This window comes from Martes martes (assembly GCF_963455335.1).
Source record: "Martes martes genome assembly, chromosome: 5".
In the NCBI taxonomy this organism is placed as follows: Eukaryota; Metazoa; Chordata; class Mammalia; order Carnivora; family Mustelidae; genus Martes; species Martes martes.
This window is the reverse complement of record NC_137892.1, coordinates 30,987,183-31,001,607: the sequence shown is the minus strand read 5'-3', so window position 1 is coordinate 31,001,607 and position 14,425 is coordinate 30,987,183. Positions and strand designations below refer to the sequence as shown.

Below are 14,425 nucleotides of genomic sequence, written 5' to 3'. Positions count from 1 at the left end.
AAATGCTGTTGGTCTTTGTAAAGAATGGCTTGTTCAGAGGATTTATGATTTATGGGGGACCCAGCTGGTGGCCAGCAGAGCCGTAGGAATGTGTGCTCTCCTGGGCCGGGGAGAGCTGGAGAGATGAAAAGGGCCCAGAGCTGGCACAAAAGCAAATAAGCGCTCTGACTTTCAAAAAAGCATCATAATTTATACGAAGCCAGGCTCTTGGGTCCCAGTGAGATGCACGCATCAGTAGCAGCTTTTTGATGTGAGCATAATTGTCAATTGGTTCCCACTGTCTCCCTGTATCTCAGAGACCTGGGGAGGGTAAGAAATGACTGGAAAACACAGTCCTATAATCTGTCGTGATATTATCCGTATTTTGACAAGCAGTTCACTAGCACTGAAACCTGAAACTCTGCTAATCACCCACCTTGATGGATGCGCAAGAGGTTTGTGAGCAAGGAGAGGAGGACGGTCCCTCCCTCTTCATTTTTTTTCTGAGTCTGCTCCCCTTCCCCAAAGTATAGGAGTTATTTCATTCGTAGGTTTTATGTCCCTGGCATCTTGCAGTTTCATTCATCCCAGTGATGGGTTAACACCCCTGCCTGTTGCTCCCTCCCCTGCCCTTTCCTTGGGTTGGCAGGAGGGGGGAAGCCAGAAACAGACTTCTCTCTGCACCTGGAACTGGGGGGAGTTGCAGATATCTCGGAAGCAGCTTTCCAAATTCATAGCATCTCACACCCTTCTTCCCGCCTTTGGCCTCAGAATGCTCTCTTCTAGGGGCCTTGGCATGGAGCCAGGGGCTTTTTGCCTGTTGTTCTCTTTACCTGTTTTTGAAGTTGGACTGATGACATCATAGACATCCTGGCTGTAGGGGTTGTAAGCGGAAAAGATGCCGTGGTCAATACTGAGCGCGGGAAACGAAAGGCCCGCCTTCTCTCAGCTGCTCATCTTCCGTGGCAGGCGGGTCTGAACGTGGCGTTGTGTTGAGGCTGTGTCCCTTCCGTTGTCGGGGGCGGGGAGTGGGGTTGGGGGTGGGGTCCTGGTTATGTGCTGTGGGCCTGGGCCCTTTATACGCTGCTGCCTCCTAAAATAACGCGTGGATGTATGTTAGGAACATGCTAGGAGGTCCCAGAGTAAGAACCGAATCGTGATTGTGGCTCAGAGTAAGCCTGCTTCAGTAAGTACTTACTAGATACCTTTCCCCAACTTGTGAATGCGTCTATATTAAGGAAGAAAAAAAATGATCTCCTAATGAGTTAATAATTAAAGCTTGGGAGACCTGGGCGGTGGGGGAGGGGGATGAGTCCGTTCTCTTATAGTTGGCACTGAACCCCGGTCTCCCCATGAAGATAGGGAGGAGAGGGAATGAGAAACCCTTCTATTCCAGTTGGTACCTTAAAAAAAGAGAGGGTTTGGGGGCACCCAGGTGGCTCGGTGGGTTAAAGCCTCTGCCTTCAGCTCAGGTCATGATCCCAGGGTCCTGGGATCAAGCCCCACATGGGGCTGTCTGCTCCGTGGGGACCCTGCTTCCTCCTGTCTCTCTGCCTGCCTCTCTGCCTACTTGTGATCTCTGTCAAATAAATTTAAAAAAAAAATCTTTATTAAAAAAGAGAGGGTTTGAGGAACTAGAAATCATTCATCAATACTCACCCACTTATAGAGCTATGAATGCAAAGGGGCAGGAGAAAATTCGGGCTTGGAACTTTGCACCAGAAATCAGTGTGGTTTGGTAGCATACGTCTGTGTCAGCCAGCCGCAAGGCATTACTTACTGGACAGTTTGATCAAAGACAAGAAATGAAACCTCTTTATATGAGTGTGTACCTACATGTATAGACTCTGTATGTGCACAGGGTCCCTCTGTGCATTGAAATTCTTCCAAATGTCTCAGAAGACTTTGTGTTGTGTTTTTTTTCTCCCCCTGTCCTTTTTCCCCCTCTCTCTGCTTCCCCCCTTCATCTTTTATCTTTTCCTGGAGCGTACGTATCACTTCATTTTCCTGTGTGATGGCTGAGCCTTGATAGAGCACAGGTTGGAGAGCCTCCCCTTGGGGAGGGATGCAGCCTCCCTCTGTGTCACTTGCTGCCCTGTCAGAGCAAGCTTGGGGGTTGGTTCTCCCCCGACCTCCACTGCGTTCCCTGAAACTTGTCCTCTTGCCTATCCCCAGGTTGGAGGGCCTCCTGACCCCTAAGCAATATTGTGGTGTGAGTGGTTGCATTATCTCTTTGTTTCACGAGTAGCCTTGAGCCATCAAGGATACTGTTTCCTTAGTGTGCATGTCTGCCTAACTTAAAATCAAGTGGGTTTTGTTCTTGTCAAGTTTAAAGTTGCTTTGTCAAGATCTCCCCGTGATTTTTTTTTTTTTCCGTTATGCTCTTTGTTCCCTGAAATATCCGTAATGACACTTAGGACGTCTTATAATGATGAAACTTACTGAAACGTATGTACTGATTTTTTTTTTTTTTTAAAGGAAAGCATCTCTTTCTGAAATTAACATTAAGTTCTAGTGATCTGTTTGGATCTGATTTTTGAAAGTTCTGTCTTAGGCTATCGAAGTTTTCACGAACACTTCCACTAGGGTAACGCTTGGTCAGTGAAAATCCTGTCACCAGCCACAGACGCCAAGCAGGCTCCCATGCAAATGTCAGGGACAGCAGCTGAGCGTTCCCGGAGGTGCCTTACAAAAGCCTGATTTCTGCTCCCTCTTCTTCCCCACAAGACTTTTTAACAGGCCATTGTGTTTTCTAGAAGTGGGAAAGGGTAATGTTACTGGGGAAGCGAGAGAAGAAAAGCAGCAAGAGCCTCTTTTAGCTGACCAGTCAACTGCGTATTGGCCACCTGTCTTCATGGGAAAGAAATAGATGGCAGTGAATAAGCGAGAGTCTAGTTTTCCAAGAAGCTCAATGATTTTCCCAAATCAATACAGCTCATCAGGCCTCAGAACAAAGGCTGCGGGGGAGGTGACAGTGATGGAAGTAGCTGTGTGTTCTTTTGTGTATTAAACCATAAGGCCCATGGGGAAACAAGGTTTCTTTAGCTATGGTTTCCCTCCCCCCCAGCCTTCTCCCCTCTTAGAGCTTATTCAAGGTAGTTGGGGGTGTGGGGAAAGCCTTTCAGGTTTTGTTGTTTTTTTTTTTTAAGTAAGATTTCCATAGATGGTATCCCAGTGATCAAATGTACTTTTGAAAGAGATAAGCTCAGTCCAGGAAGAATACCGTCTTTTAAAATGGAGATTAGAACATCATTCTGCCATTGCCTTTTGCTCTCTGGTGTTGGCTTAGTCAGTTTGCTTGGATTTCATGTGGATTTTTTTTTCCCTTGAGATTGATGGGTAGGGTTTGGAGGAACCAAAAAGCAGTGTCTCGGTGTTCAGATGAACCTCTGGCCAATCAAGAAATATTAACGATCCTCCCATAAATGAACCTTGTTCCCGATGCCCTGAAAATAACAGCGAACCCTAAAAGAAATGCTGAATTGTCGTCTGAGAGCTTATAATTAACGTAGATAGAGCGGTGCCAACATCGTCCAGCCGCCAACAGGGAACATCTATCCAAACCAGCAATTTTTAGCCCGTCAGTCCTTTAATCTTTAAGCTCACTGTGCTTTCATAAAGTAGTACATTAACACCAGAGCAGAGCGTGTCTGGGGTTTATGAGTGGGGTGGTGGCACACTAGGGCATAAAGTGTTTCATTACACTCCCCTTTGTTAGTGCTGCCCTATCTCCCAAGCTCCATTGCCGTACGCTATTTGTTCAGATAAAGCCCAATGTTCAGGGTGACTAATCGCAGCACTGTGTTCCAGATGGTTTGATTACAGGATGTGGTTAAAGTGACTCTTCAAACATTCAGCTCAGCAGTAGAGCTCTTTAAAAAAAAAAATAATAAAATACTGCATTTTCTGGTCATGTGACGACACTTTTCTTGTCCTCGTGCTCCAGAGATACTTGACATAGGGAAATAGGCATTCTGGCTGTGGGGGATTTCATTGGCAGCCTTCGTTGTCAGTGAAACATTTGCCCCAAAGAGTTAGAAACCCAACTTTGTCCTTTGAAGAAAGATCTCTCCGAAGGTTAGATGCTCTAAAGTCAGGAAAATCGAAGAAGTGTACTATACAAAGCTCAACCTTTTAAAGCAAGTCCCAGCATTGGTTACAGCAAAACCACAATAGTGAAGTGTGGGAGGGGAGGGAGTTGGAGTACGAAGGAGTGATGATAAATCATACCTTGTACAATGGTCATATTGTATAAAAATGTAGGGTAATAGAATACTCGAAATGTATGAACTTCATCCTGGGTGCATGAAAACAGCATATTGTGGCCTTTTATTGTCACTAATGTTTCCACTAGAAAAAATATATAAAAGGAAAGAAATGTGTAAACTTCAAAAAAAAAAAGGGGGGGGTTTGTGGCACAACAGGGTTACATTTTGGTATTATTAGAGTGAGGTTTCTGTTTTCTGCTTGAGTGCATGCCAAGTCCATCCAGATGTGGTAGTCTGAATAGGAGTCCAAAAAAGAAAAAAAAAAAAAAAAACCAACGTGATTCCAAATTCGGCATTTGCAATGCTTGGCAGAGACTTCTGTCCCAGAGATGAGGCACTTTAAAGACTCTGGAACACTCTTTAAACTGTAATACAAACAGAGTTAGATCCGCTGGGAAATCAGGCAATTGCCCAGTTCTTGAGGAAACATCTTCACGAATAGAAGAAGCAGTAATTCATACACCATATTTATCACATCTTTGGAGTACAGTCTCTCCACAGAGAATTTCTGTCATCTCTGCGCTCTGGGAGATTATGCTTATTGAAAAAGAATGGTGAAAAAAAGTCTTCAGATCTAGATTCCCTTCTGTCACCGTGTCATAGTTCCCAGGGGTTGAGTGCACTCGCTCTGTGTGCGCGCCGGGCACTGTGATCGCAGGTGGGGCAGGTGTAGGCGCTGCTCCTGTCTTCTGGTTGAGGGAGAGGCATCCTCTGTCTCTAAGGAATAGCAGCATGGGAGGGACAGGGCATTAGGTTAAGACAGTCTCGGCAGTGTTCAAACATAGGAGGAGTTTATCTGCTGCATCCCTGATGGAGTGGGTTTGGTATTCCTTTGGTGGGTTTTCCTTGTCCTTCAGGGTCCCAGATGAAGGAGACCCTGCCATCCGCCGGTGGCCTTCAAGGTCACTGCAGTCTCCATGCCAGCCAGCCAGAAAGAGGAAGAAGTGAAAAGGACATGCACCGGGGATAGTTGTGGGCCAGGCCTGTAAGTGGCACACATCCAGTCTCTCCCTTAGCTGTCATAGACCTGAGTGAGCCACAGACCTGCATTTAACTGGGTAGGAGGCTAAGAAGGGTCTAGCTGTGGATTCAGAGGCAAGCATGGATTCTGGTGAGCATCCGTTGGTCAGAGGGCTGTGAAGGGAAGTGCTGTGGGGGCCTCGGGAGGGGGTGGCTGTGTTTTGGTGGCGTGCACTGTCAGCGTGGGAGTGGAGAACATTCAGAGAAGAGGGAACATTGGACTTTGTCCCTCTTTGGTGCTAATTCATTAGGAGATTTCCTTGGAGATTTGGACTAGAACGTCTTAGAGGGATTGAAATTGTGATATAAATGGTGCTTGCAGAAACTCCTTTAGGCTGGAGGGGGGAAAAAGAAAGTGAGCTGGAGGTGAGAATGTTGCGGTAGTTGTTGTCCTTGCCTGGGTGAAAGGCTGTCCATGGGACAGTGGGTAGACTTTCCCTGCTGGGTATCAGAATGCACCTCTGGGGGCAAGGGAGTCAAAGATAGATTTAAATTGAGAACCAGGAACGACATTTTAACAAGATGGCTGGAGCATAATGGGGCAGTCCTGGATGCTTGGTGAGCCCCTGTCACTGATGAAGAGGAGGAAAAAGGGACACGTACACACCGGTACTGAGGGTCTTGTGCCCATTGGCTTCCTCATATCCTAGCTCTTGTATCCTTGGGGCTTTGGCCCACTGTCGACCTCTCAGCCTCTAGTACCTTATGACCTTGAGATGTCTACTTATCACCTTTCCTTGTGACAAATTCCATTTCCCAAAATAAGTCCCTGTTTGGCTGCCTCAGCTTAGGCGCCCTTTGTTGGAACCATCCAAGGAGGCCAGAGTTAGGATCATGTTTTAGGAGCCTAGTAGCCTAAGACAACCCTCTGAGCAGGGACTGTAGGCAGGGTAAGTCCTAGGAACATCTTATCCAGGGTCTAGTTTAATGTGATGGATTAAGGGAACTGTTCTCTAGGTATAGGTCATCCATAAGCTCTCCTTCCCTTTCTGGGTGACAGGGTGTGCCTGTATTGGTTTTATGATAAGTTTGCAAGCTCTTGCAGAATAGAGTTTGGATGGAGGTCTGGCTAGACCGTGGCTGATTCCGTAGCACCAAATAAGTACCTAGTGTATACCCTGAAGATGCACAGTAAATGGTCCGCGGGCCTGATCATCTCTCTGGGAGCACTTCACTGCTAAGTATTGACAAGGGCACATGAGAGTTAGAACCCTGTGACTGTGGAATTCTTAGGAGATGTCAGGGCTCTTTGGGCTTGTGGAGGTAACAGGCTTAGGTTATAGAGGGCGAAGCACATTCTTCTAAGTGTCCTGTAGATAATACATATTTTATGGGGCCATAGCTTGGATTCTGTATCAGTATCCAAGACAAAGCGTTAAAAAAATATGAAAACCCTGTGCGGTGAGCACACTCAAACTATCCATTGCTGTCTTCACCTGTAGTCCTCCTTCATTGGCGGTGATCTTCAGATCTTTCTCAGATATAAAACATTGCAGGGCAGGCATTATTAGAACTTTGACAAAGACCATTATCCTGGGTAGGAGAGGAGGACAGTAAACCTCAAGGGATCCTGGAGAATGTGAAGATGAAAGAGGCTGGTTGTAGAGTGTCCCCAGCACCTGGGTCACAGGCAAGGCATTTGGAAGAGTAAATGTGCATTAAAAGTGCATTAAAAGAAATATCAGCCCTGTTTGGCATACATGTGTATTTATTTCCAGTGTATGTAAGATAAATGAGAAATACAACTGTGCCCAGATTTATGAAATTCAAAGTAGAACTTTAAAAGGACTAATTTTCATTTTGGTTATTTCAAAAGAAGAGTCCACTTTACATGCCCATGGGTTACCAAGTACCCAAGCTGTTGAGACTTCAGCAAGAAACCGACAAACCATTTGCATGTCTGAGAGCTGAAACACCACCTTTCCACTTGGCCCCTCACAATGGGGGGGCGGGGGGGTTGTCTACACGCAGACTTTCTTACAAAGCGACACTACACTTTGTAGTTTATACGAGAAGCATTCCTTAAGCCTTCTTTCCAGTTTGGCTGTGTAAACATGTGCGTGTGTATACTCGCACGTGAATGCTAGGCAGATAGACATCCTCTGTGGCAGAAAGAAAAATAGACACAGGCAAACGTATTTAATTAGCCCCGCTTGATGGAGACTCTTCAAAATCTCCCCGGGAGCAGAGCATTTGTTTTGAGCATTTCAGATACCGAGGGCTTCCAGGAAAATCAGGCTGGCGGATGGAGGCCCTTTTGAAGTTGAGAATGGGCTCGACCGGGATTCCCCACCCCCCACCCCCAGGGCCGGCCGGTAACGACGATCCTAGCAGTCTCGCTAGTGCTTCCCCACGAGGTGTGCCGGCGTGGCTTCTGGGAACAGCCTCCGGCCGTGGGAATGCTTTCACGCTGTGCAAGCCGCAGTGTGGGCTCAGCCTTTGCGACAGCGGGCCGCGGTAGCCCCACGGCAGCAGCGGCGGACTGCCGCTTCGGGGTCCCCACGGTGCCCCGGGTCCTGGCTGGGGAACCGCCGACCGGGTCCCGGGGACCGCGTGCCTGCGGGCGTGCTCGGCGCCCCGAGCGCCGCCGCGGCCCCTGCCCTCCGCCCAGCGCCTTTATCCCCGGCCGCCGCCTCGCGGCTCCCGGGCGGCCGCCCTCGGCCCAGCCAATCAGACGCGCGCGTTCCCAGCAGGCGCCGGCCAATCCGCGGCCCGCGTTTGCTGGAAACGCGAAACCCTTAGGGGAAAAGCAATAACAAAAGCCTTTCACTGCAGACAAATGTTAAGTGTCTGTGCAGACTTTTCCTGTTTTTAATTTTATTACTGCAAGAATGGAGGGTTTGTTGTTTCTTTCATGTTTCCTTTCAAGCAATTTTAATTATACATTTGTGCTACATCAGGGACTCTGGAACGCAGTGATTCAGCCTATTGCGTCTAAAGCTAAAATGCGGTAACCTTCTGGCAATACAGATATATTCCTGCACTGTAAATATAGCTGACATGCTAAAGAATTTTAAGCAGCTGCAAAGGTCTTTGACACCACACACAGGGCCCCAGAGAGCACATGATGAGAAAACCAGCTCCGTCTTCCCCTTCGCCTCCCCTCCCACCGCCCCCCTTTTCCTGGAGGGATGTGCTCATAAAGAATCCTTTCCTCCAATTGTTCTGTCTTGTGCAAATTTTGACCAAATGCCTAATTACCATTGATTCTCATCGCAGTATGAATTTTTATATTCAGTGGTTTAAAAAAAAAATTTTTCCCCAGGGAATTAGAATGGAATCAACCGTGATTTGAGGAAATGCTTGCTTTGCTTCATTCCCGTCCCCCTCCCACCTCCCCACCTCCCACCATCGCTACAGTGAGTAAATTCAGCTGTCACCTAATAGCAACAGAGACCATATGGGAAAGCACTTTCGGAGACTTTTTTGAAAGAAATCCTTCCTTCCCCACGACTGAGTTCCAACCATTCAAATATTTTTACCTGCTGTGAAAATGTTCCCGAGGAAATTAGTCTTACCTTGTGAGTTGTCCCGTCCTGTAAAGGAGTGCAATACAGGTTTTCTATAAAATTCAAAATGGCAGTGAGCGAGGGAGCAAATCAACTAGAAGCAGACCTTGAGAACTGTCCCTTGGTGCTTCTGAGATAGAATGGATTGTAGGTACAGAAAACAAAACAAAGCCTCACTTAAGTGTTTCATTTATTTACCCTAATATTTTAGGTATGTCTCAAAATCTAGGTTCTTTTATTGTACGTTTTTAACGAGTGATTAAAAAAATATATACGGTGCTTGTCCTCTAGAGAAATAAAGAGGATGTTCTATTTTGTTTTCCTGTGACATTTGGTATACTAAGTGCACTTAAGTTTAGTAATTCACAGATGCAGTGCTAAATTAAATTGTCTGCCTGCAAAGCAGTTGGGAAAAGCAGAATGGCTTGCAGGAAACAAGTGTGTTGGTTTTGAGATTTTTCTTCTAATCCTCTGTGGCAAATGCTTTCTAAAGTTGATTCTAAAGGTAACCCCAAGAGCAAACCTATTGTGCACATTTATTTTCTTAAGAGGGCTATTTTCGGAGTCCTTAATATGAAACAAGACCAAACAGTGAAACAGATACCATACCCTAGCTGATGCTTGTCTCACAGAGCCAGAGAGGGGAGGAGTAGGAAAGAGAAATCATAGCAGATTGTCTGCTCTCTGGACTCTGTGGCCCCTCTACTCTCCCCCTCGACACCTATTTTTGTGCACCCCTATAATCTTTTTCTAAATACAAAATCACCACGATTCTATACTGTTGAATTGGAAACAAAGCCGATGCCTTTCAGTCACCTTCTGGTTTAAGCACTGGTAACTGGCGCTTAGTTTTTGTTGGCCGCTTGCCAAACGAAAGCAATTATGTGTAATAATAGAAAAATTAAGAGGTGAGTGTTGGTGTTTTACAGCAGGACATGGCAAAAACCATTTCCTTCTGTCAGCAGTATCTTGATTACACTCTCACACACAGTATTACCCTTTTGTACTGCATGCGCATGGGCATGATCTCTCTCTCTGTCACACACACACACACACACACACACACACGCATGCACACACACACTATTTCCTGTGGGTTTTCACTTGAGGTCACTGAAACCAGAAAGAGGAAGAATGCAAACCACAGCTTTTGAAAGCGGATGAGAATAGAACTTTGCTGGTAAAATCATCATCACCATCATCATCATCATCACCATAATCATCATCATCTGGAAATAGAGGAATCCATGCTAACCGTGGTCCTCCTTCATTGCCCGTTCTTGCAGGTGTTCTAGTGGTCAACGTCACGTGGAGGAACAAAACTTACGTAGGGACCCTCCTGGACTGCACCAAGCACGACTGGGCCCCTCCCAGGTATGCACCGGGCCTTTTATTTCAGGCTCTGTTTTCTCTCCTCCTTCCTCTTCCCCTCACCTTCCCCCATCCTCTCTTTGCAAAGAAACCCGAGAGATAGATTAATAATGCATAAAAGTCTGCCCGTAATTGAAACCAGGCAAAAGAGAAGGGAGCAGTTCAGGATTGCACACGGTGAAATGCAGATGCGGGATTTCTTTTCAGTCACAGAGAGCTCTCCTCCCTGCCCCTTCTCCCTCTCTCTTCTTTGTTTCCTTCTCTACTTAAAATGGGAATTGGAACTGGGTTTGAAGCTAGATATCCCAGTCGTTTTTCTTTGGTGTTCTAAAGAACATACATCCTCCCTCGCTGGTTCTTTTGCAGGGAGTGAAATTCTCAGCAGAAGGCTAGGGTGTGTTTTCCTTCTCTGCGCCCAGCCCTCAGGCTGGGGGGCTGTTGGCTGCTCTTGCCTGCATTGTGTGCTCCGTGTTTTCACCTGGCTCTTTTGGGAGTGCTCATTTTGACCTCTGTTGCTTGCTTCCCTAGGTTCTGTGAGTCCCCGACCAGCGACCTGGAGATGAGAGGGGGCCGGGGCCGAGGGAAGAGAGCCAGGTCTGCCGCAGCGGCTCCGGGCTCAGAGGCCAGCTTCACGGAGTCCAGAGGGTTGCAGAACAAGAACAGAGGGGGGGCCAATGGGAAGGGGAGGCGAGGCAGCCTCAATGCCAGCGGGCGAAGGACACCCCCAAATTGCGCCGCGGAGGACATCAAAGCCAGCCCCTCCTCCACCAACAAAAGGAAAAACAAGCCCCCAATGGAGCTGGACCTGAATTCCAGCTCTGAGGACAATAAGCCGGGGAAGCGTGTCCGCACGAATTCCAGAAGCACTCCAACCACTCCTCAAGGGAAACCAGAGACTACTTTTTTGGACCAAGGCTGCTCGTCTCCGGTGTTAATCGACTGTCCCCATCCCAACTGCAACAAAAAGTACAAGCACATTAATGGCCTGAGGTACCACCAGGCTCACGCACACTTAGACCCGGAGAACAAGCTGGAGTTCGAGCCCGACAGCGAGGACAAGATCTCGGACTGCGAGGAGGCCTTGAGTCATGTGGCGCTCGAGTGCAGTGAGCCCAGCGCGAGCCTCTCGGCTTACGAGCAGGTGAAGGCGCCCGCCTCACCGGGCTCCGGGCACCCCCCTGGCACCCCCAAGGGAAAGAGAGAGCTGATGAGCAACGGTCCGGGTTCTGTCATTGGCTCTAAAGCGGGCAAGAACTCTGGCAAAAAGAAGGGCCTTCACAGTGAGCTGAACAACCTCCCGGTGATCTCCAACATGACGGCCGCCCTGGACAGTTGCTCGGCGGCAGATGGCAGCCTGGCCACGGAGATGCCCAAACTGGAAGCAGAAGGCTTGATCGATAAGAAGACTGTGGGAGACAAAGAAAAGGGCAAGAAAGCCAGCAACTGCAAAATGGACAAAAATCTCTCCAAGCTTAAAACTGCCCGGCCCATCGCCCCTGCTCCTGCGCCCGCCCCTGCGCCCCCACAACTCATCGCCATACCCACTGCAGCCTTTACGAGCACCACCACGGGGACCATCCCCGGACTGCCCTCCCTCACCACGACTGTCGTGCAGGCCACACCAAAGAGCCCTCCGTTGAAACCCATTCAGCCAAAGCCCACGATTATGGGGGAGCCCATCACCGTGAACCCAGCTCTTGTGTCCCTCAAAGACAAGAAGAAGAAGGAGAAGCGGAAGCTTAAGGACAAAGAAGGGAAGGAGTCGGGGAGCCCCAAGCTGGATGCCAAGCTGGGCAAACTCGAGGACACCAAAGGGGCGGGGAAAGATTTATCTGGGCATTTTTTAAAGGACCACCTCAGCAAGAGTGAAGGGCTGGCCAACGGACTGTCAGAGTCTCAGGAGAGCCGGATGGCCAGCATCAAAGCTGAGGCGGATAAGGTTTACACTTTCACGGACAACGCCCCTAGCCCGTCCATAGGCAGTGCCTCGAGGATGGAATGCAGCACTTTGGTGAATGGCCAGGCTCCCATGGCCCCGCTGCATGTGCTCACCCAAAACGGCGCAGAGACGTCGGCGGCCAAGACCAGCAGCCCTGCCTATTCGGACATTTCTGATGCTGCGGACGACGGTGGTTCCGACAGCCGGTCGGAGGGCATGCGGTCCAAGGCCAGTTCCCCATCAGACATCATTTCCAGTAAGGAGGGTGTTGTCAAAGGGCATCCTTCGGCTACAGCACAATCATCTCAGATGAAAGAGTCCCATTCTCCCTACTACCACGGCTATGACCCTTACTATTCTCCAAGTTACATGCACCCCGGGCAGGTTGGAGCCCCTGCCATTGGGAATGGCGGGAGCGCGCAGGCCATGAAGATCAAGAAGGAGTCCGAGGAGGACGCAGAAAAGAAAGACAAGGTGGAGCAGCTTGATGCCAAGAAGGTGGACCATACCTCAGCACCCTTACAGCCCCAGCACCAGTCGGTGATCACACAGAGACACCCAGCCCTAGCGCAGTCCCTTTACTATGGCCAGTATGCCTATGGACTCTATATGGACCAGAAGTCCCTGATGGCCACCAGCCCTGCCTATAGACAGCAGTACGAGAAGTACTATGAGGACCAGAGGCTGGCAGAGCAGAAAATGGCCCAAGCTGGCCGAGGAGATTGCGACAGGAAAAATGAGCTCCCCTTGAAAGAGCTGGGCAAGGAGGACAGTAAACAGAAAATCCTGCCGTCTGCCACAATCTCAAAAGCTCCCTCTACCCCGGAGCCTAACAAAACCCATTCTAAACTAGGGCCGCCAGTGCCTAATAAAACTGAGGAGACAGGTAAATCACAGCTTCTCCCCGGTCACCAGCAGCACCTTCAGGCCGACAGCTTCAAAGCTAAGCAGATGGAAAACCACCAGCTTATTAAGGAGGCTGTAGAAATGAAATCTGTCATGGACTCTATGAAGCAGACAGGTGTAGACCCAACCTCGAGATTTAAACAAGTAAGATTGTGGAGCGTGGCCCCCCACAGGGAGAGAGCGAGTCTGAGACTTGGACGTGTCTGGGCTTGATCTGGTTAGCCGTCTTCAAAGGAAATAAGCCAAGGGTTCATCAGGGTTGGTCCCTCTCCTCCTGAAAAATACTTGAAAAGGTTCCCTCGGGAGTTACTGCCTACCTTGCAAGCATTGCGTTGCCCACTATTGCCTTGTCGTGTTGTGTAGTGAAAGGAACTTCAGACCAGCGCTTGGCAGACTGGTGTTCCCTGCCGTTCATTCACTGTGCATCTGACAAGGTCCCCTGATTTCTTACTGAGTCCAGAGTGAGGGAGTACTACCACATGGCCGCTGAGATCCTGAGTCTGGTCTCTACCGTGTTTGTTCTATCGTATTTCCACATTTCTCCCGGCGCCTTCAAGGAATATTAAGGCTGGACCCCTTCAGTCCACATTTCCCACTCGTCTCTTTCATAACACTTGGGGCCCAGATGTCTTTCACGTGGTGTCCGAGATGCCTGTCCCAAAGCGGGGCTCAGGGCTCAATGTCCATGGTCTGTGAGACGAAGGGGTGGGGAGTATCTGGGTGCGTGGGCCTCCTGCAGTCCTCCTGAGAACCCCCTGGGAACCTCAGCCAGTCTGAGGTTCCACGGGCAGGCACCTGAAAACCAGCCACCACGAAATCACACACGTGCCGACACTTTCTGTCATGGCATGCACATCCTCACTCACTGTGGACTTCTTGAGAGTTAACTCTGGGGTTTCCCAGTGTCCTGTCCCCCTCTCCACTCCCACACTTCTTATCCCTGGGGAATCAGACCAATAGAACCCTCTCTTCATGCTCATTTCTGTCCAGTAGTTGAGACTGAGGCCCAAGGCCAATTGTTCTTTTGGGACCTGAATTCCCAGTGGGTTTTTGTCCTGAATGGGATGGAAGTCACAGAGGCCTTTTGGAGTCCTCACTTCCCCACTTCTGGAGGCCTGAACCAGGTTCTGGCTTCACAGGGCTACATTAGAGCCATACGGTTTTGAAGGGGTTTAGAGGTGCCTTTGTTTTCTAATAGAAAAACTATAATGTGTGCTATTAATTTGAAATTTTGTGATTTGAGTAAGATAATCTGCACAGGAGATGGGAGCCTGTATACTAAGCCTCAGCTGTTGTTGGTGAAGAAAATATGTTAGGAAACCAAGAGTTTCCCCCACTAAATGATGTTAATTGATTTGAAGATGATTTAAATTTACTATGAACTAGCCCGAGTTGGGAGTTTTTGAAATTCTTTTTGCCTACATGAGATAGTA

The 14,425-nt window shown here is 48.6% G+C and overlaps 1 protein-coding gene across 1 annotated transcript in view; it reads left to right on the top strand.

Annotated features, from left to right (window-relative positions):
* Nucleotides 1-14,425, top strand: part of ZNF608 (zinc finger protein 608) — a gene marked incomplete at its 3' end in the record, with an annotated part of 107,230 nt that overhangs the window by 87,084 nt on the left and 5,721 nt on the right. The window contains exons 3-4 of the mRNA XM_080804537.1: nt 10,063-10,150; nt 10,676-13,136. Coding sequence (XP_080660663.1) covers nt 10,063-10,150; nt 10,676-13,136 — 2,549 coding nt within the window. The remainder of the gene's footprint in view (nt 1-10,062; nt 10,151-10,675; nt 13,137-14,425) is intronic.